This window comes from Caloenas nicobarica, chromosome Z (assembly GCF_036013445.1).
Source record: "Caloenas nicobarica isolate bCalNic1 chromosome Z, bCalNic1.hap1, whole genome shotgun sequence".
In the NCBI taxonomy this organism is placed as follows: domain Eukaryota; kingdom Metazoa; phylum Chordata; class Aves; order Columbiformes; family Columbidae; genus Caloenas; species Caloenas nicobarica.
The window spans coordinates 10,500,939-10,523,852 of record NC_088284.1 but is presented as its reverse complement, the minus strand read 5'-3'; the positions used below and the strand labels follow the sequence as shown (position 1 = coordinate 10,523,852).

At 51.1% G+C, this 22,914-nt stretch overlaps 1 protein-coding gene across 9 annotated transcripts in view; it reads right to left on the bottom strand.

Annotated features, from left to right (window-relative positions):
* RUSC2 (RUN and SH3 domain containing 2) overlaps positions 1 to 22,914 on the bottom strand; it is a 65,621-nt gene that overhangs the window by 3,781 nt on the left and 38,926 nt on the right. For 7 of the 9 annotated variants that reach the window (XM_065657165.1, XM_065657163.1, XM_065657170.1 and 4 more), the window contains 8 exons: positions 13,217 to 15,295; positions 9,375 to 10,163; positions 8,658 to 8,858; positions 6,999 to 7,142; positions 5,796 to 5,872; positions 3,649 to 3,823; positions 2,588 to 2,693; positions 1,490 to 1,536 (listed from right to left, as the gene is read on the bottom strand). In XM_065657165.1, coding sequence (XP_065513237.1) covers positions 1,490 to 1,536; positions 2,588 to 2,693; positions 3,649 to 3,823; positions 5,796 to 5,872; positions 6,999 to 7,142; positions 8,658 to 8,858; positions 9,375 to 10,163; positions 13,217 to 15,188 — 3,511 coding nt within the window. In that variant the 5' untranslated portion in view covers positions 15,189 to 15,295. The remainder of the gene's footprint in view (positions 1 to 1,489; positions 1,537 to 2,587; positions 2,694 to 3,648; positions 3,824 to 5,795; positions 5,873 to 6,998; positions 7,143 to 8,657; positions 8,859 to 9,374; positions 10,164 to 13,216; positions 15,296 to 22,914) is intronic. The other 2 variants (XM_065657169.1, XM_065657171.1) reach the window with 2 other exon arrangements.

Here is a 22,914-nt window from a genome sequence, read left to right as displayed (position 1 = left end):
TTGGGCACTAGTTTTCAGTCATAGCTATGGCTGCAGCATGAGGCTCAGCACTGGTTCAGGGAGCACCAGATGCTCTGAGAGCTCTGGGCAAATTGGCCCAGGTCCTGCTTCCAATTGTGTCTGCAGCCAGGACATGCCTGACAGACTGTCCACTGGGATGACCTCTGCTGCAAAATACCATGGCAGGAAGGTGTGAATAAAGAGCATCAAAGGGTTGGCACACGTTAAAATTCTCTTCCCCACCTCCTGGAGATAAACAAGGAGCTGCAGATCTGGTCATTACCAGTGCCCTGAAGAGAGAGGAATCAGGGACAGATGAATACCATCTTTCCAGGGACCTGGCTGGGCTGAACTGTGGATCCTAACAGAAAATGAACTAGCATTTCTACCTGCAGCATTTATCCTTCACTTCATTTGACCACTTCCACAGTGCTCCACCAACTCAACTTTGTTGTTTGGTCTCGTTCTCCCAGGGAAAGAGTTGGGAACAGGATTTGTGGCCATTAGGCCCCAGTGAGATACTAAACTTACACCACAGACAGGACTTGCACCTTATCTCCAACCCCTTTGCTTAACCTTCATCACCCTGACAGCCCTAGCTACTTCCAATTCTTAATGGTGGCTTGAAACAGATAGTCATCTTCTGCTCCAGAAAAACAGGGTGCTTTCTTTTGTCACACTGCTCAGAACAAAGGCAAGTCTATTCTCCTGTCTGCTCTATAGGAAAGTGCTGATTGCACGTGCAGACCTGTGAAGTGTCAGCTGTCAGGTCCCAAACCTGCTAGAAGATACTAGGATGGACTTCTTGCAGCGCCTGGCGCTCTGGGCTGGGCACAGCCTGAACTAGCAGCCTTCTCAGAGGATACAGCAGGTCAGGGGTGTCTGTCTGACTGAGCGCTTAGCACTTAGTCATGCTGCTTCTAGGCATCAGGCAGCTTGGTCATGCTGCTGGGTAATCTGCATGCTCTAGAAACATTTCTGGTTGAAAAACCAGATAAATCCAGTAAAATGTGCCTTTTGTTTGGCAGGAGGTTTTCCATTCCATTTCGCGTTCCTGAAGGGTTTCAGCTAAGTGTGCACAACTCTAGCCACAAAAAGCTCTCAGGCACTGGGCAGGGACAGCAAAAATTTGGGGAGGGTTAGATCTGGTCTCCTGTGAGTAGACTGAGGGATCTGCAGTAGAAGTGAAAGCCTTGGGTACTGTGAAAGCCTTGGGTACTATCTGCAGCTGGGAAGGACATGGCTGGCCAGGCACCGGTGGAGGGATCCGCATGAAGATGTGACTTCCACCTTGCTCCTTTTCACTGAGTGGCCTTCCAGCAACACATACACTTGGACTGTGTATAGGCTAGTCCTTCAGCTCAGGGCAGAAGGGAGCAGCTCAGACTGAGAGACCAACAAGAGGCACACACACCCCAGAGATTACATCTGTGCTCTACACTGTGCAGAATTTGGTCCATGCTGCAGCCCACAGCCCTCAGGCTCTTACCTTCATGGTTGTAGAGGTGGTTGAACCAGAATTCCAAGGATCGGATACTACAGGAAGGGAAAACAAGCAGAGGAAGAAATAAATAGTGATGATTGACTTGCTCCCTTCAAGAAAGGTGGCTGGGAAAGGGCATTTATACAGCATGAACCTGTGAACTTCAAGACCTAGTGAAAGGACAGTGGCTCGCTTCCATCAGCATGCACAGACCACAGCCACCCAGCCTGTCATGGAGCCATCCAGTTTGCTTTACATGAGGCATTGTGCAACCATAACCCCTAACAAGCATGTTTCCAGAAGTTTCGTCACCATTTAGGTCCTATGTCTTTGGCAGAGCTTAACTTTACTGAGAAGGGCTCACATGGAAGAGGCAAATCACCTATGAACATGAGACCACTTCTGCAGGCTTTGCCCAAGGTATGCTGGCATCCTATGCCAGCTGAGGAGACCTGGGCCACTCTCAGTGGGGAGAGCAGGGCAGAGCTTGCTCCTGCTTGTAGGGGTCCCTCAACATTTGGAAATCTTGGGGACTCTTTCCACTGCCAGAGCTCTTGTTGACCACTGGAGAGGAGCAAGGAAAGACCATCCTAGCAGCACTCAGCCCTTCATCACTACCTACTTATGTTTAACACTGAATGTAGTGTGCACACTGCTTATCCAGCCTGGAAGGGTCAGCCTTTAGTCCTGGACCAGGGCAATTTCTCCTTCAGAGCCTTATGCACTGGGATGCACTGCAGCTCCAGGAAGCAGTGATTTAAGCAGGGATTTTTCAGGAGTAATTTATTCACGTTATATCTATCCCTGCATGAACCCTGCCAGACAGACTCTTCCCACCCCACATTTTGGGGTTAAAGCAAGTTTACAGCATTCTTCAGGTGGCTACAGCCACCTCTTCTCACTTCTGGCCTGGTAGGGTAGGTTTTATCCTTCTGGAGTTCCTCGAGGCTCACAGTTTCTTCATTCCCTCACCTACAGCTTTTGAGCAGTTTCCCAGGTTTCTTACGTCTTTTCATTGGCAACTGTGCCTGCCTGCAATCGAGGACCAGCATCTGCTGCCAGCCCTGGACATTGACATGCAGCCAGCCTAGGGGGTCTGCTTACTTGAGGAGGCCAAAGATGAATGCGTTGAACCTCATGGTGTGGTTGGTGAGCTCCGTGTACTGGCTGATCTTGCTATAGAGGCTATGCAGCAACTTTGTAGAGGGGCCTATGGAGAGGAGAAAAATGTTGAGATTATTTGTGGTCAGCAAAGCCAAAATGGCACCATGGGAAGAAGCATCAAGGCAAAGACAGATGTTGGCTGTGTGCCCATGCCTGTATGTGCATTGCCCCTCCACCAACCATCAAGATGAGCTCGCTCCATCCCAACATGTGGTCTGGGACATGGATTGTGGTGTGTCCCAGACTGCAACTCCAAAACTCTGGGAGAGTTTCAATACCACAAGGACCCGCCTCCCATACTTGAGGGACAATCATGGCCCTTGGCTCAAAATCAGCAGGTTAACAGAATATTGTGGTGCGTTGTTCTAATTTGAGGCGTCTGCAATCAGATAGAAAACCCCAGAGCTGGCGATTTACCACAAACAGGCTGGCAGCTTCCCAGCCCTGGATGTAAGCTCTTCACAATGCAGATATCAGTGTGGCCCTGCCATCTGTAAGCTTAGAAAGGAGTTCTCCTGCATGGTAGCCACTGTCAGAGTCTGGGGTGCAGACTGGTACTAGCAGAAGGTGCAGATGTTGTGGGGATGCTTGAGCCAAGTGAGGCATGTGTGCAAATTTTCTTGCAGACCAGGCTATAGCACAACTTTGCTTTATACAGTAGCTGTGCAGGGCTGAAGATGAAGGTCTAGAAAGACCCTGGAAAGTCAGAGCGGGGAAAAAGGGCATTCTTTGTTTTGTTTTGTTTCATTTTTCCTTTTTTCTTTGCTAGGGCCTGTTATACGAGAATCTGAAAATTTCAGGGGAAATTACAAGAAATATTTGGGAAGAACAGAGCAGCAGCTCTACCGCCTTGCAAGAGAAGGTCAAGGTGCACTCTGTTCCATGCAGCGAGCTGGGTATTATTCTGCATCCCCATCCTTACAGCCAGCTTTCCCCAGCCCTTCTCAGCCACAACATGGGAGTACTGCAGAGAGATGGGCATCACTGCAGACCCTCCTTACCTAGCTGGGTGGATGCCTCCACCACACTCCAGGGGATGTTCCTCCTCTGGCCAATGATCATGTCCAGGACGTAAGCCTTGAGCCCATCACTCAGGATGTCTCGGACAGCAGGGCATAGGTATTTCAAGATGAGATGCCCCACGTTAGGGCTCACAGAGCTGTTTCCAAGTTTGGCCTAAAGGACAACAGGTGACAGGGAGAGTGTTGGTAAGTGCTCCACAAGGTACAGATGCATGGAAACAGTCCATCCCCACTTGCCTACAGCAGATATCCAGCAGGCAATATCCAGACAACGACGATGCTCCATGGCTCCTTGAACAGGCAGGGTCTTCCCCATCAGCCCTGCTGCCTCATACAACAGCTCTGAGTTGCTCCTTGCAATGTCTGCCTCAGGCTGGGATGAGGCAACAGCTTGGGAAGAGAATATCCCAGTTAGAAGGGATGCCTGGTCCTCCCTAGAGATATAACAAGGCTGTCCTGCTGGAGGAAGAAAAGAGTAGGGGATTTTTCTGCTGCTCTAGATTTTCTTGTTGCTATTTTTGAAGCAGGAAGCAGCAAGCAAAATAGGAACTCCCATCACTGAGGGGTTAAGGAACACTTAACTCAGTGACATGCAGAGCTATAATTCCTAGGGATTACTATAAATAAATAGGGTGAGGGTAAAATGGATGGACAGAGCTCAGGTTGAGGTGAGGAAGAGTATAAGAGCCCAGCATCAGCAGAGTGGGGACATACACTGCTGCAGCTGGTCTTTGAGCTGCTGAGGGGTCCATCCATAGGGATCAGCCCCAGGCCTTGCACATTGTGTTGGTGGCCCCAGGCGGTTGTGTTCAGGGCACAGATTTTACCAGCTGAGCTGGAATTACACTGGCTGGTTGGCATGGGTCCACAAAGGCCCTGAACTGAGGTTGAACTTCTGGGTCAGGAATAATCCTGCTAGATCCATTGAGCGTGAGAGCATCAGGGACGGCTGCTGCCTTTTGACAGGTGAATGCTCAGCCCTTGGAACACTGATGAATAACAAAACCCCAGCTCAAAACCACAGCATTTTCTGGTAAGTAAAGTAATGGGGGAATGTTGCAATTATTCCCCAAACCAACACTGCAAGAATAGGAAGTTCACGGTGAAGCCTTAAAAAGCTATAGGAATCCAAACAGCTCTGGTTAAGCTGCACAGCAATCTCTCCATCAGTAACAATTGTAATTAGGGGCAAATTACCCTGGGGTCTGAGATAACATTGAATGGACTTGGAATCTGTCCCATTCAGGTTTCTCCTTAGGGATGGTACTCCAGGGCAGTTGTCATGTACAACTAGTGTCACATTGCTGCCCCAGACTCCCTGGGACTGAAACAGAGCATTCAGCTGGGAGGGGAGGCACTGCAAACATGGTGGGTGTGACAGGACTGCAAACACTGGAGCTTGCTCTGCTGATGTATCATTCCAGAAATGGGACATGAGGGCAGCACAGACATCCAGCTCCACGGGCAATCTAGATGAACTCTGAAACTAGTGGGTTCATGGTAAGAGCTATAGGGGATGCCCACCTGCCACAGGTGAGCAGTGACAGATGCACTTTTTTATCATTATGGAGCCCTGTGACACACTGAGGGACTGGGGACACTGCAGTGTTGTGGGACGGGTAGAGGAGAGAGACACAACTCCCCACTACATGAGAAAAAAGAGCTGGTGTACTGCAACAGTCCAGAAGTCCAGCTGGCCTGGTATCCTCTCTCATTTGAGCCGTGAGTAAGTGTATAAGAAATAGTGAAACCAGAGCAAGCATATATATAATACTTTCCCTTAATTCTCTCCCAGACTACAACTACTTTCGACTCAGAGACTACCTAAGCTGGACATTATTCCTATGTGTTTAAGTAGACCTCAATGAATTTCCTTTCCCTGTAATTTTCCAATCTTCCCTTAAATCCACATAATCTTTTAGCACCCCCACAATCAAGCAGGAAGAACTGCCACAGGTTTACTATCTGATGTATGATGTACCATCACCTTTGTTTTGTTCTTGGTACTACTACCTTCATTGAATACCCCGTATTTTTTGAACAAAAAGAGAATGGAGAGACAATCTTTCCCCATCCTCTCCATGTTACTCATGATATTGATAAATCAAACCGAAAGCAAGACTTACCTTCACCCCTGGATCTCTGCTGGTTCCAAAGTGAGCCACAATCAGGTCAACAGCAGTGTTGATTGCCTTCACCAGGCCTAGGGGGAAAGACCAAGTCAGAGAGCTGCCTGAGGGGCCTCCAGGACAGACCCCAATCCAACACTTAATGAAGAAATCAGGCAGCAGCATTTCAAGCCCATGACAACACACATGCACTCTCTGACAAAAAACTCTGCTCTCTGCAGAGCCCCTCGTAATTCCTCACCAAATCTATCCCTGTTGGTTCCAACACCCACCTACCAGCCCAACAGCAGGACAACCCTTAGAAGTAGCTGAAGGATAAGACACCCTGTCAGTATTCCCAAGAGACATGGACTATCATTACCCAGACCATCCCTTGAGCGAGCAGAGATGGGGTCTGATGCAATGGAGTCTTTTGTTGATTTGATCCTATGGGGTGGCAGGGCAGAAGCCATGCCTTTGGCGAGCTATGTCATGGTTTCCAGTAACAAACCAGTGCTGGGTAACGTGACATCTGCATCCATATGATGCAAGAAGAGAAGTGGCATAGAGGGGAAAGCTGCTATTTGGTAGTCACCAACACACAGTTGGCAAAGGCATGAAACCTTTGTGCACATCCCTTGCCTCTGACATGATACCCCGTCCCCAAGCCTGCCTCTATCATGGATCTCATCACAGCTGCGTCTTGTCCTACTTTGGAATCCTTTCTCCCACCCGTTTACATAAACACTTTACCATGGAGTACACAACAGATCTTTTACCTAAATTACAAAAGCTCAGCCTAGCACACTGCCACCTCACATGGATTCACAGGTCTACCCATGTATACTGAGGCAAAGGTGGGAGCATGTCCTGCCTGCGGGTCATACTACTGTGCCTGCCTGCTCTCTCTGCCCTTTCCTGTGGACTCAAGATTCTTTCTAATCACATTTCCTGGGACAAACAGCTCCAACATACTCAGTGGCATATTGCATGGTGCAGAGAAGACAAGAACCTGCTGTGAAAACAGCCATCAGTTCAGGGGGACATGTAGTTATCATGCTACAGTACAGAGAAGCAGGGAAAGAAACCATTACAAAATGAGAAATCATCTCATCATGAGATGAAAGAAATCATCAGATATGAGACGAGACAGAAAGAAGCACCGTTCACCTTATGCTGTGCTACATCACACCCTCCTTCATGAGAGATTCATAGACTCACCCTTCTTCTGCAGCAAGTCGATGGAGATGGACTCTGTGTTGCCATCTGGGGAGAGGCAGAACTCAGCAGGGGGTTTCTCTGCTAGTGAGAAGTAGTCAGGGAAGAAGTCAGTGTAGGTAAGCTGGAGTTGCCTCATAGACTGTCCTGCAGGGCCAAGAGAGGAGAGAGAAGGATCAGCCCCATGCCCTTATACTGAAGCCTCTCCCACATTGTTTGCTTCTCTCTGAAGCAACCTGCATGAGCAACAGTCTTCACCCCAGCTTTTCCAAGACTGGGACAGCAGGCCTACAAGCTCACTACTCTACCAGCAATGGTTTGCAATGTGAGCCTGTGCAGTTCAACCCCACAGCACATCCAACATCCAGCCCCAGCTTGACTGGGGGCTCACAGGCACTGGAAGATGCTGTGGGAGGTTCACCCTTCGGGGGCTGGTACTAAGGGAAACCTTGCCGCACCAGTATCTCAGGGCTGCTGCGTGGATAGCTCCTGCAAGTGGGGTCAAAAGTAAAGCACAGAGAGAGTTACTACTTGTCACACACAGGCATCCACAGGCAACAGACTACATGTCTTCTGCCTGTCCCCTGGGATGGTCTCTGTTTTCAAGGGGTGACTTCTGCAGGAGCTCTTTCATGTGCTCTATTTCCATCTGGTTGATTCCCCAGCTCTGTGCTAGGCATCTTCCCTTGAAGGCAGATGGAGAAACTGTTTTGATTTGCAGCGTGAGGTGTAGAGCTTTGGAGAATTCCCTCCAGGACTTGGGGCTGGCCTGAAGAACCCTCTCCCTCCCACAGATAGACCCCACTGCTCTTCCCAGAAGACTCTCAAAGGTTCAGCCAAAAGCAGCCTGCCCCTCTCAGCCCTTCCTGTATGGGTTTTGGAGGACAGGGAAGACCTTAAGGGCAAAGTATTGAGAAGACAGAGCCCCACGGAGCCCTGCAGTGTTGACAGCTGCTCCATGAAAGCTACAGCTCAGCACCTGGCACACAGCCAGGGTTGGGGCAGATGGGCAGACCCCGTGTGGCACCGACACAACATCTGCAAGGGCTACAACTCCTCCTGAACAGGACATGAACTACAAGCTAGCACTTCTGGGGTCTGAGCCAGCTCTTGGGCCATTCATTTTCCTTTTCAATCCAGACTAGATCTGGATCCAACTGCTCTCAGCTTGTGGAGAAGAAAGGAGGCTCCACACGGAGTGTACCCCTCAGTGAGGCAAATTTCACCTTCCTCTTCTACACCTTGGTCCCACTATGATCAAATTCATCATCCGTCCTGCCGGCAGCAGACAGAGCAGTGATGAGGCCAGGCTGAACCTGAGCCCCAAGGGATCACAGAATCACAGAATGGCTGGGGTTGGAAGGGACCTCTGGAGATCACCTAGTCCAAACCACCTGCTAAAGCAGGTTCACCAGAGCAGATCACACAGGAAGGTGTCCAGGCAGGTTTTTAATGTCTCCAGAGAAGGAGACTCCACAGCCTCTAACAGGGCTCTGTCACTCCCAAAGTAAGGAAGTTTCTCCTCATGTTTAGATGGAACCTCCTGTGCTCCAGTCTGTGCCTGTTGCCCCTCATCCTGTCGTTGGGCACCACTGAAAAGAGTCTGAATCTGAGCCCCAAGGCCACCTCCCAAGACCCCCCCAGCAGAAAGGTGGTGCGCACCGTTCAGCTTGCCGTGGAAATGGCTGGTGTTGAGAGTGCCAGGGAGATCAAAGACGGGGTTCCCCCGGTTCAGCCGAGGCTCTTGCTGCCTCCTGTCTAGGCTGCTTGCTAAGCCGGGCAGCCCTGAAACACGATCCAGACCCAGGGGGTTCCTCCGCCTGTACTCCCGCCACTTCAGCGCTTGTGGGGAGAGGTGGTTCGCTAGGATGCCGCAGGCAAAAGGACATGAGCAGACAATAGGATGTGGAGGGGAAATGGGGAGAGAGAGAAGAAGAAAGAGGAAGGACAGAGAAAGACAGACAGCACATTAGTTAAAAGTCCAGCAGCATTCCAGGGCGTTAGCACATAAACATGAAGGGAGGTGGAGGCCACAGCCTGGCAAAGCAGGGCAGGGTCCTGGGTGGCCTTGTGGCTGCAGGCATAGAGGGGACAGGTTCAGGGTGCCAGCACCTGGCATGGGGTGCTGTAAGATCAGCAGGTCCACGCTGCCTGCTCCAGAGACACAGTGTAGGAGTCAGGACTGGAGGGACATGCCCTTAGTGCAGGACTTTCTTTTGCAGGCAGAGCAAGTGTAGAGGCTGTTTGGCACTGCAGCATCCAGATGCGATTTTGGCCCAGGCTATGGCTATACAGGTGGGTGGTATTAGAGGGAACAGCCATAGCCATAGGGAGCTGGAGATGTTCCAGACTAGCACGTCCTGGCAGATGGGTACCTACCATTGAGGGGCCGTATTCCCACGCTGCTCAGGGGGCCAGAGCTGCTGGTCTCGCTGCCACTTCTCCAGTGGGGATCTGCATGGCCTCTCACTCTGCTCATGGGCATACCACCCAAGGAGAGCGGCGGGAGGGACCCACTGTGGAGTCGGTACTCAGAGAGCGGTGGGCTTGATGCCAGTGATATCTCTTTCTTGAGAACTGGCTTGGGGTTCTCCTTTTGCCTCAGGGCATCGGCTTTGGTGGCCTGGGAGGGCTGCATGGCACTGACAGCAGGGGAAGACCTGGTGGGAAGCAGGCTGGCAGAGATGGGGCAGGACCTGCTCCTGGGGGGCTGGCTCTCTCCAGCTCTCTCTGTGGTGGGCGAGGAAGAGGACTCCACGCTTTGAAAGAAAGGCACGTTGCATCGCACCGGAGAGTAACTCCCCAGGGGGGACGGCCGGGTTGTCTCGGGAGCAGGCTTCTTCATGCAGCCATCATTGCGTGAGGCAGCTCCATCCGCTGAGCGTTGAGTCAGGAATGTGCTGTGGGCTTGGCTCCCCCCAGCCCCTGACTGCTCTGCCAAGGTGGCCACGGCTGAGGAGTGGGAATTGGAGGAGATCTGCTGGCTGGCAGGCCGGTTGCTGGACAGGCTGTAGAGCTGGGAAAGGCTGGAGGCAAAATGGCTGTGCAGGGCACGGGCCTTGGGTGGCTTGCTGAAATGGTGCTGGAAAACAAACGGCTGGATGGGCAGAGTTGTGGGACGCTGGTCCTTGCTGTAGCGTACCACAGGCTTGCTGTCAGTGCCACCACCTGGGAGGAGAGAAAGGGGGACAGAGTGTGAGGATGGGCAGGGGGATAGCCATCATCAGCCCAGCAGATTTCAGGCAAAAGGGAACACAGAATCATAGAATAGCATGGGCTGGAAGGGACCTTCAAAGGTCACCTAGTCCAACGCCCCTGCAATGAGCAGGGACACCTTCAAACAGATCAGGTTGCTCAGAGCCCCGTCCAGCCTGGCCTTGGATGTTTCCAGGGATGGGGCATCTACATGTTCTCAGCTGAGGGAGGAAGAGGATGAGCTAGAGGTTGGTGACACATGCAGAGTGGTTCAAGTCTGAACCGGTTACAGACATCATGAGCTGGCAGGGTAAAGACATGTGGCCACAAATGCACAGTTTCCAGCTGTTGACAGCTGTCTGGAAGCATAGAGTGCTGCACCAGCAGCTTGTCTCTCCTGGTAGGGTCACCAGCTTCACGTCCCTTCCCCATCCCTTGCTCTCAGGACAGCACAATGTCATGGCCCCAAGCGCCTGCCCTTGACCTGCCTCTGCCCAGGCTGCACCACAAAGACATGGCCCAATGCACTGTGGTACCACAAGATTTCTTATCCCAAAGGACCATTCCCTCTCACGTGTGCTGAGAACTCACCCAGCCAAGCACAGGCATTACGTGCAATAGCACCGCGGCTCAGCAGCCCACACTGCTCTCAGTGCTGTCGGAAAGGCTGCTTGCTTCCCGTTCTCCCTCCCTCCTCTTCCTCCTGTAACTGTTCCACCTCTGAACACACCACTTCCTTCCTCCTCCTGCCCGTACCAGATCCAAGCAGGACATTAAGACCACAGCAGAATTAAGAGAGCTTCCAACCCTGGAAAAAGCAGATCTGATCCATCAAACGACTGGCAGGGATGTCCTTAAGGGAGTGTGCTGGGCTGATCCCCTATGCATGCCTGCAGCTCCTGGTGGGCCCACGGTATCCCAAGGGACACAGCTGAAGGGTGACATGCCGTGCGCACAGTGCAGAACACACACAGGACTGGATGCACGCACAGGGCTGACTGGGATCCCTGATCACCATCCATGCCACATCCCAGTGCAGTGTGGCACTTTCTGCCTTGCCCGTCCCCCACTATGAGCCAGCAGTTTGCCCAGGTGGCCAAGAAGGCCAACAGCATCCTGGCTTGTATCAGAACTAGTGTGGCCAGCAGGACCAGGGCAGTGATCGTCCCCCTGTACTGGGCACTGGTGAGGCTGCAACTTGAATACTGGGACAAAGGACCCATTCCAAGCAGAGCCCTGGTGTTGCTGCTTCCTGCAGGGCGTTCCAGTCCTCTCTCCCTATAGCTAGCCTTCAGCAGGGCTTGCTTTCCCTCTAGTCCCTCCTCAGACCCTCTAGGCTCACATGTTGCTCTCAGCCGGTGCAAGGCAGCTCTGCTTCTATCTCCAGCCACAGGCAAGAGCTTTCCCCACAGCCCTAACGCTTTTCTTGCTGTGACAGTGCAGAGGAAGGGATCGCAGCAGGAGGTGCAGGAACTGCTGGGGAACGTTGTCCTGAGAGCTCCTGTCTGTCCTCTCCTTCCTGAGCAGCTCTTGCTCCTTCCAAGCACTCCTTCTGTAAACCTAGAGGGCTGCTACGTGCTGCCTGCTCCCCGTAGAGACCAGCCTTCCCTGCCATCCTGCACCAAGTGCATGTTCAAGGCTCAATAAACAAGCAGGATGATACACAAAAAAGCTCTCATTCCAAAGGCCAGAATCTCTCCCACACCTGCCACAGCAATGCGTCACATGTTCTTCCTGTCTCCTGCCAGAAAAGGAAGCAGTCTGGTACTTGGCATGTTAGGAGCTATCTATCGCAGCAGTCTGGTCAGAGCCCCATTTTAGAATCATAGAATCATAGAACAGTTTGGGTTGGAAGGGACCTTCAAAGGTCATCTAGTCCAACTCCCCTGCAAAGAGCAGGGACATCTTCAACTAGATCAGGTTGCTCAGAGCCCCGTCCAGCCTGGCCTGGGATGTCTCCAGGGTTGGGGTATCAACCACCTCTCTGGGCAACCTGGGCCAGTGTTTCACCACCCTCATTGTAAAAAATTTCTTCTTCATGTCCAGCTTGAATCTCCCCTTTTAGTTTAAAACCATTATCCCTTGTCCTATCGCAACAGTCTGTCCCCGTCTTGCTCATAGGCCCCTTTTAAGTACTGAAAGGCCAAATAAGGTCTCCTTGGAGCCTTCTCTTCTCCAGGCTGAACAATCCCCTTAGACAGGTTCCTACCTGTGAAGCAGGTACAAGTGCTGTCTATGGTGGAGACAGAGGTCTCCTGCCATGTTGGAGAAATGGCCATACTTCTGATGGGGCTGTCACACAACTTCCTCATCAGGACATGGAAACGCAGTTTCAAGGTGGAAAGCAATTAATGTATTACAAGCTTTCCTGCAGAGGGAGCTAGGACAATTACCTTCCAGAGGAACCTTTGCTGCAGCCCAATGCACTGTGGAGGACATGGCCAGGAGATTCCAGCAGAGACACACAGGTCCTCTACTGTCTGCAGGACTCAAGTCTGGCAGAGACTGTGGGAGGTCCCTGACCCTGCAGTGAGAGCAGACCGCTGGCTACACCTCTTCCCTCTCCACCTCTGCCCCATGAGGCTCCAAAGGCAGCTAAAAACTCCTCAATGGTTCCCTTCCCTTTGTCTGCTGGGAATATGACTCTGCTGAGCATCTTCAGATGTCTGTCTTGGGAGCCAAAGGCAAGTGATTCTCATGGACTGGGGGGAGTACAATGCCCTGGAAAGGAGACAACCCTCCAAGCTGCACTGACCCTAAGTGCTAATGCCATGTCCTCCCTTACATGATATGAGAGGCTTGCACAAAACCTCAAGAGGCTTTAGACATAAAAGGACATGGCGCTTGCACCGATCTAGGTCTGAAATAAGCACAGCGGAGCTTTCTCCCAGGGAATGGTAGACCAGAAAACAAACTGCACAGGCATTGGTCTCCCATCACCATGCTGGTTCCTCTGCTGCGCCCCTCAAGTCCCAAACAGCAGCCTTTCTTTTTACTTCTCCATTCTGCCTAGTTTGTCTCCTTACCGTCTGCACGGGCTCTAGCATCTCTTTGTCCGTGGCCACTGGCAGAGCCACCTGAGAAGCTGGCATCTGCCTCCGTCAGCAGGGAGAGAGAAGCTTGCTCACCTGCCCCATGCCCACTGGGGACCTTCTCACTGGAGATCGAGTCTTTGGTGGAACACAAAGCCTGGCTGTCCCCAAAAGCATCATTTAAACAGAAGCCCTCGCAGCTCCGGTTCAGGCCATGGACGAAGGGCATGGGTGGAAGACTCTGGCTGCGGCGAGCTCTTTCTTCAAGGAAGCTTGGACAATCCCGCTGTGCCTCAGGGATAGGGGAGAAATCCAAAGAGGAATCACCACTGGACCGGAGTGGTGGGGAGATGCCGTTCTTCTTCCGGCCTTTAGCCAGTTCAGCAAAAGATGTCACTCGCTTCGGGGGGGAACTCTGAATGGGTATTGCTGGGCTTTCACTCAGCTTGACAGGACAGCTCACCATGCGCTCCAAGGAGCCCAGCCTGCTGCTGGGACTCCTGTCCAGGTTCTGATCATAGCTCCTGGAGCGCTGTCGGCTTGTGTTGAGGTTAGGTGGTGACACATTCACATAGACCTGACCCTCAATCATGTTCTGCGTGGCTTCTCCCTTTGCCTCCTCTTCACTGCACTCCACGTTGCTTTCTTCCTGTCTCACGTCAGGCCTTCTAAACAGATAGTATTCAGTGGGCTGGGCTGGGCTACCTTTGGTTTGGTCTTCCGAGCAGCTAGTTATGGAAGATCCTGCTGGGCTAGGGGATGACTGGGAAGACAAGTCACATGTGACTAACTTATAGTAATTCTGAGTAGCCACAACAAGCCGTGCTTGGCTCTGGAAGCAGGCAGTGAGGTCTGAGCTCTCCGAAGTGCAAGGCTCACAGTGGAGGTGATAGGAGTTGCAGTTAGCATCAAGAACAGGTGAGGAAGAGTGTTGACACCCGCACACCTTCTCTGAACTCTCTGGGTGATGTGACTCGCAAGACATCTTGGATTCTGTGGGTGATGAATGCAAATCCAGGTAAAAAGCTCCTGTGTCCGAGTGGCTGCAGAAGGAAGAGTCACAAGACAGGTTTGCTGAATTCAGATTAGATCGAGAATGGCCATTCATTTTGTTGTAGAGAGCACTGAAGTTCACCAGCACCCCATCGGAGCTGTTGCAGGAAGAGTCACTGATGTAACCCATCTGCTGGTCAATCACTTCAGACTGACTTGATGAACTGTAGCAGTGACAGTGCTGGAGCTCCGAGCTGGAACAGCTGCATGTCCGGCTGTGCGGGGCATCCTGATTCCTCAGCAATTCACTCGTGTTCTGGTTCCACTCCTGGTCACCAACATCAAAGGAGAAGCTGGAGGAGCTGCCGCGATGGCAGCTGCATTCATCCAGCTCCATGCATTCTGAGGCCTGGTGGCACCGGTTGGCATTGTTCCTCTTCTGGACATCATCACTGCTGATTTTGTCCTCTTGCCCATCTACCACACCCGACCGGCTGGCCATGTTCCAGGATTTCACAATGTGGTTGGAGTCGTGAAGGTGGAAAGGGGGCAAGGACAGCTCGTGCAGATGAAAGGGAGGTTTGCCAGCCACAAGTGAGTTGTGAAGGTGGAAAGATTTTTGACCCAAGTCATCCCCAAAAACGCTGAGGTCTTCGCCCTCAGTCAACAGAAAAGGGTTGTGTCGCTTACTGACACTAGGGACAATCAAATCCCTCGCTTTGCCTTCTTTGCTGTCCGAGGCCTCTGCTGAGGTTTTGGAGGTCTGCAGAAAGCTGCTGTACACCAAGGAGTCGGCTTGCGACAGGTCTCTGTCTGGAAGGGCAGAGGTTCGTGTAATGCTGAGCTCTGGCTGGCAGAAGGGGTTGGTCCTTTTGCTCACGGAGCAGCACTGTCTGTCAGGGACCTGGCAATGCACCAGGGGAATGTGATGGACAATCAGCGTCTCACCAGTCAGTTTGGGTGGACTATCCATGGTGAGGAATGCTCTTCAGGACATCAGTTAAGCTGGTGCTACCCATGGACAGGTAGGGCTGCACATGAGAGGCAGGGAGGGCACTTCTCATGGGGGAATTCAGATACCTAGAGAGAGACAAAAACACAAAGGAAGTCACCTCTCAGGAAAGGTAGTGGCTCTTTGAAGCATCCTGGGTTTGACTGAAGACTTCATGTGTTGACAAGGGCCACACAGACTGGTCCTTGTCGCACAAGTACCCGAGCACAAGGTCCTGAGCTGTCCTTTTCCAGGGAAAACATCACAATGTAAGACAAACTTGTTCCCAGACTCCTGAAACAACACTTGTGTTTCCTAGTGACACCTCTCAAACTTACCCGAAGTGAGCTACTGATTTCACTCAAGTAGCCAAAGGGTTGCACAGGATCTGAGCCAAATGAAGACCTGACTGTGGATGGCACTGTATGCTCACAGAAAAACATGCAGACCGCACAGGGTCTAAAATGCAGCGCTGCACTCTGGTGAGAGCAGGCCATCTTCCTGCACTGGATTCAACACATTTGCCTGCCTCTAGGTACCTTGAACTTCCCTTTAAGAACCAAACACTGAATGGCTCTGCCAGACCTTGCAACGTTAGAGAGACACAAGTCTCGGCTGTGACTGGAAAGCAAGAGCAGACTGGAACAGGAAAGTAGCAACAACCATTCTTCTCCAAAATCCAGGAACTCCCATGAGGTCCTGAGCTCTTCTAATGGTGCCAGGGGAGCATGCCAAAGTACGCAACTACTTATGTGCACAAATGCCTCTCCTGTGAAAAGCAGCAGATTACTTCAGTGAGGCCATGGGAAGCTACCGGTGATGGTTAAATAGGTCCCACGCAGCACATTGCCTTCCATTGACCTTTTGCTGACAGTTAAGCATGAGCTCAAACTGGTTCTTTTTGTGGTCTGGGGTGCCTAGTTCACTCTCCTCTAGCACCCTGCCACATTATCTGTGGCATTTATCTGCTCACCTTATTACCTGCTGCACTTCACAACAGTACGACTGCCACAGCCCACAGTCCCACGAGCTGTACAGGCAGGACACTAAGAGCCCCACTCCCTCAGTGTTCAGTAAATAAAGCTAGAGCAATATGTTCACCAGCATTTCATATGAGACAGCAGAGAACATATTAATTCCTCCTTCCCCATCCACTCCAGAGGTCCAACATGCAATCGCCTCCAGGACAGTCTGGAGGGGTTTTCCCTGTTGCCTTCCCTTGAAGCCAGCACAGAGAAGTGCATGGGAGGGCAGCTAAAGCAGCAAGGAGAGGGAGAAACCACAAAAGACAACAGTGATCCAGGATGATCATGAGGGATTAAAAAACGACCTGTGCTCTCATATATCCATCACTTGTTCTGAAAACCTTGGTCCAGACACCCTTGGTCAGCAATCTATATCCCATATCTCATCCAGGCATCCCCAGTGCTCAAAGCACATTGACACCACACACCATGATCCTGTTGCAGACTCCTGGACCCTGAGTCCGCTGCCATTGCTGACCTTCAGGCTCCAGAAAGTAGCAGTCACAATATCAGACTTTGCCTTTACCCCAGCATGTGTGGCTATGGGATGATAATGGATCTGGAGCAGAGCTGCAAAGGCACATGGGAGCCCAGGAGGGAAACTGAGAAATGTGAGATAAGTGAAGTTAGAACAACAGTGTAAGCAATGAGACAGCTCCACAGAAAGATCAAGAACTTCATTTTTTTCAGTTCTTTCAGCTTCATGGCATAAGAATGGCAATTAAAAGGTGCTAAAAAAATGATCAAAAGAAGTACTTTCCTCCCACGCATAGTAGTGCTTCTCACAGACATAGGATGATGCTAGCAGGAAAAAACCACGAAGATAGAAATGGACCTAGTGTTTACAGTAAACACCTAATGATGTAAAATTTAATGCTAACACCAGTGTTAGAGAACAGACAAACCTTCTGGTAGACTCTACCAGAGATCATAATGATACCTACACGAGGGACACACTCACCCTTCATGTCTGCGTCTACTGGGATGTTTCACCCAGGATTAGGCTCTGAAGTAGAAAGGTCATTTGGACCACTTGGACCACATCCAGCTGTACTGTTATGGGACCCCTAAACCACACCCCATATATAGCCTTCATAATGCCTATATCACTCCTCACTCCCCTTTCAGTGACTCCTCTGTCCTACCAGCCTCTGGCTCCTTTCCCACAGCCACCGAAAGGAATGAGTCTGTCCTCAGCCCAGTTCCTGGGACAAGATCTTTCACATGAGGGATTCCCAAGATCACAGTGTTCAAGAACCACCAAGGGGAACAGCAGCTCCTGGTTCCGTGTCCAGCACACACACACACACTGACAGTGGTATTCAGAAGCTGGGGCAGTGTTCACGCCCCATTTTTGACCTTGCACACCATTGCTGGTACATGTAGCAGCAGGAGCCCCTATTTATCCTGTAACCCCTCTCCAGAACTCTGGCAAAAAAGCTGCTCCCCCACTATCTGTCTGCCCTTGTTACTGCTTTGGTAGCTGATTGTAATGCTTAGATCAAGCATCCCCAAAAGGTTTTGCTATATTTTGAGTGTTGCCACAATGCAAAGACTTGAAAAGCATCATTTTGAGGATACAGACCGTGATGACAGCACACTTCACTGCTGAAGCACCGAATTTCCGCTGTCTCTGGGAAATGGCTGCTTGGAGCTGGCTCCCAGCACTGATCTTCTGACAAGCCCTGCTGAGCGACACACACTTCATGTTGGTGCAGATGCTGCTGTGGGAGGACAAGGCTCACACAGGCACACTTTGACATTTGACAGCAAAATGTCAAGAGATCTGACACACAGCCATTTCCCAGCTGTCACTCTGGAGCCCTGGCTGCAGCCAGCAGCTCTGCCCAGCTATTTGGTTTCAGTGGCAGCACAGGCTCCCCAGGTGGGCTGTGATTCACTGGCTGACGCAGATGCTGTGGCAGACGGATGCCCACCCTGTCCGCACCCACAGCCTGCTCCCAGCACCAGGCTCTGAGGTCCAATATCACAGGCAGCACACAGCCAGCTCCTGCCAGGAGTCGGTCTGACAGCTTCCCCAGGGATATGCATGACTTTTTTTGTGACCTAGATAACCCCATCTCCCTTGGGACACCTCTTGTGGTTTCCTCCTGTCTCAAGGATGCAGGGAGGTTGGCAGTGGCACTGCCAGAGCAGGGATTATTCAATTTCCAACACCAGAGCATCCTTCCTGGCCATACCACCCCTTGGCTCTCTCTCCCTGATGCTGGAAGACTGTAGAAGGATCCTTCCTCTTCTATTCAGGGTCTGGTAGGCTGGGATTGATGCTGGAGAATAAAATCCAGCAAGCAGAGTAGTTTTAGATTTTGCTGGCTTTGATCAGCACTTTGTAAAACCTTCACACCTCTTTGCAAGTACAAGTTTCCAGATGAGGGGATACCAGACTGTACCTGAACACTTTTTGCCAAATCAGTTCATTCTTTTTATCATTTGCAATAGCACAGGCCCACAGTGAGCTGAATCCTGCTCAATCCTAACACATACAACACCAGACACAGCATCCAGCAATGTTCCCTGCCCAGAAAAGCGTGTGGTGGCACTACAAGGCAGGGAGGCACACAGGGAGCACCATGACTCTAAACACATCAGTACGAGAGCCACTTTGACTGCAAATTTTAAAATTCTTTACCTTCTCCATACTGACACCAACTGCTGCTACACAGGAGATATGGGTTGTTCATTCAGTCAGCTCTTTCTTGAGGTGCTAAGGGTTACCTGGAGAAGGTGAAGGCCAGACACTTCATTACCAGTGGATGCTTCACTCCAGCCAAGCTAATATGGAGCAGATGTGGCAGATGCACTCTCCACCCACCCCACTCCTGAGAGCACCAGAAACTTCTAGGCTGATGGACCACTATGGTCATGCACACACCCCTTGGTTGACAGGCAAGGCCTTTGGCCAATAAGACACCTTGGTGGAGAGAAGGTTCTGGACAATTACCATAGATTACCACAGCTCGGATTCAACTCAGGTATAAACGGAGCCCACTAGAGACCTCAGTTGAGTTGGTCTTCCTTGGGGCAGCAAGTGTGTAGCTGAAGACTCTTCTGTTCAGACTGGTCATCTAAGGAACGTTCCCTGGGGACTGAGACACCTTGCCAATCTGGTAAGCGATCTGGGTACCCTGGAGAGTCCTCACTTAGACACAGAGTGGGAAGATGTGCATTTTGAACCATCACTGATGGTTCATCAGTTTTAGGATCTGATCCCTTTGAGTTTGAGTCAGTTGCACAGTAATTGAACTCCTCACTATTGTCCAGACCCATGTTGTATAATGTTATTGGAGTGCTGAATAATTTTGGACAAACCCTATTTGTAGATGGTTTCTGTTAAACAGGTATGGTTAGAATAAAGGCTGTGCAGAGCTTGTTGCCTGCCTAAATTGACATTGGGGTGCCTCCTTGACAGCAGAGGCCAGCCACCTATGGTGTGGAATTTGCTTTCCCCAGGTGCCCATCTGTAATAGGTTTGAGGCCCTGGATCCTGAAGAAGAGGTAGGTGAGGATGTCATGCAAGGCCCACCTACAAGGTCACATAGGAAGAGGCAGTTGACTCCACACCTCAAGACTGCCTCTGATAAGAAAGAAAGAAGGGTAATTGTAGTAGGCGATTCCCTTCTGAGAGGAACAGAGTGCCCAATATGCAGAGTTGGCCCTCATCATAGGGAAGCATGTAGTCTACCTGGAGCCCAGATCAGGGATATCACTAGGGTGCTCCCCAACCTGGTTCACCCAACAGACAACTAACCACTGCTGATCTTGCAGACAGATGGGGAAGAAGCTCCATCCCGCAGTCTGAGGGGAATGAAGAAAGATTTCAAGGCCTTGGGATGGTTGGTAAAAGACTCTCGGGGGCAAGTGATTTTCTCTTCCCTCCTTCCATTTTCAGGTGATGACATGGGATGGAATAGAAAAATTCAGTCCATACAGGATTGGCTACAAGACTGGTGCTGCAGGCAAGGCTTTGGATTCTTTGACAATGGCTGGTTTTATAAGACACCAGTCCAGACAGTGATACGTGAGAAAGGTTTATCTCACATGGGCAAAAGGATGCTGGGGCAGGAATTAGCAGGGCTCATTTGGAGAGCTTTAAACTAGATTCGAAGCGGGATAGGGTTGTAGCTGGGCTTGCACCAGTGGGGCAGCATGCAGGAATTGATAAAGACTGGGAGGCCTCCCATACCCCTAGGGTGAAATCAGTGTACTCATCTTGCTCCCTGAAATGCCTGTACACCAATGTGTGCAGCGTGGGGAATAAGCAGGAGTTAGAAACCTGCGTTCGGTCAGGAGACTATGATCTGGTGGCAATTACAGAGACATGGTGGGACAGCTCACATGACTGGAATGTGGTCATGGATGGCTATGTCCTTCTCAGGAAAGACAGGCCAGCCAAGCGTGGTGGTGGAGTTGCTCTTTATGTGAGAGAGCAACTACCATGTATAGAGTACTGTCCAGGTGCGGTTGAGGAGTGAGTTGAGAGTCTGTGGGTGAAAATTAAGGGGCAGGCTGGCAGGGGTGACACTGTTGTGGGAGTCTCTTACACCAGATCAGGGTGAGGAAGTTGACGAGGCCTTCTACAGGCAGCTGAGAGCAGCCTCCCAGTCACAGGCCCTGATTCTTGTGAGGGATTTTAACTACCCTGATGTTTGCTGGAAGGACTGCTCAACCAGCCATCCACAGTACAGGAGGTTCCTCCAGTGCATCGATGGTAATTTCCTGATGCAAATGCTGAATGAGCCGACTAGCAGAGGAGCGCTACTGGATCTCATCCTCGCTAACAAGGAGGGTCTGGTTGAAGCAGTAAAGGTTGGGGGCTGCCTTGGCTGCAGCGACCATCAGATGGTGGAGTTCAGGATCTCGTGTGGCAGGAGCAGAATACCCAGCAGGATCACAACCCTGGACTTCAGTAGGGCCAACTTTGGCCTTTTCAAGCAATTGCTAGGGGAAATCCCAGGGGCAAGGGTACTTGAAGGTAAAGGGTCCCAAGATAGTTGGTTAGCATTCAGGGACTGCTTCTACCAAGCTCAAGATCAGAGCATCCCGACATGTAGGAAGTCAAGGAAGGGAGCCAGGAGACCTGCTTGGTTAAACAGGGAGCTGCTGGGCAAACTCAAGTGGAAGAGGAGAGTTTACAGATCACGGAAGGAGAGGCTGGCCACTTGTGAAAAATATAAGGCTGTTGTCAGAGGATGTAGGGAGGCAACTAGGAAAGCTAAGGCCTCCTTAGAATTAAACCTGGCGAGAGGGGTCAAGGACAACAGAAAGAGCTTCTTCAAATACATGGCAGGTAAAACTAACACTAGAAGCAATGTAGGCTCACTGATTAATGAATTGGGTGCCCTGGTGACAGAAGATACAGAGAAGGCAGAGTTACTGAGTTCTTTGTCTCTGTCTACTCTGCCGGAGGCTGTCCTGAGGAGCCCCGTACCCCTGAGGCCCCAGAGGAAGTCAGGACAATGGAGGAGTCTGCTTTAGTTGATGAGGACTGGGTTAGGGAGCAATTAAGCAATCTGGACATCCACAAATCCATGGGCCCAGATGGGATGCACCCGCGGGTGCTGAGGGAGCTGGCTGAAGTCATTGCTGGACCACTCTCCATCATCTTTGCCAAGTCATGGGAAATGGGAGAGGTGCCTGAGGACTGGAGGAAAGAAATGTCACTCCACTCTTCAAAAAGGGCAAGAAGGAGGACTCATGTGACTATAGACCAATCAGCCTCACCTCCATCCCTGGAAAGGTGATGGAACAATTTATCCTTGGTGCCATCTCAAGGCATATCAAGGATAAGAGGGTCACCAGGGGCAGTCAACATGGCTTCACCAAGGGGAAGTCGTGCTTGACCAACCTCATAGCCTTTTATGAAGACATAAAGAGGTGGATAGATGCTGGCAAAGCAGTGGATGTGGTCTATCTTGATTTCAGTAAAGCATTTGACACAGTCTCCCACAGCATCCTTGCAGCTGAACTGAGGAAGTGTAGTCTGGATGATCAGGTAGTGAAGTGGACTGTGAACTGGCTGAATGAGAGAAGCCAGAGAGTTGTGGTCAATGGGGCAGAGTCTAGTTGGAGGCGTGTATCTAGTGGAGTCCCTCAAGGGTCGGTACTGGGACCAGTATTATTCAATATATTCATCAATGACTTGGATGAGGGAATCGAGTCTACTATCAGCAAGTTTGCTGATGACACCAAGCTGGGAGGAGTGGCTGACACACCAGAAGGCTGTGCTGCCATCCAGCGAGACCTGGACAGGCTGGAGAGTTGGGCAGGGAAAAATTTAATGAAATATAACAAGGGCAAGTGTAGAGTCTTACATCTGGGCAGGAACAACCCCAGGGTCCAGTATAGGTTGGGGAACGACCTATTAGAGAGCAGTGTAGGGGAAAGGGACCTGGGGGTCCTGCTGGACAGCAGGATGACCATGAGCCAGCACTGTGCCCTTGTGGCCAGGAAGGCCAACGGCATCCTGGGGTGTACTAGAAGCGGGGTGGTTAGTAGGTCGAGAGAGGTTCTCCTCCCCCTGTGCTCTGCCCTGGTGAGACCTCATCTGGAATATTGTGTCCGGTTCTGGGCCCCTCAGTTCAAGAAGGACAGGGAACTGCTGGAGAGAGTCCAGCGCAGGGCAACGAAGATGATGAACGGAGTGGAGCATCTCCCTTATGAGG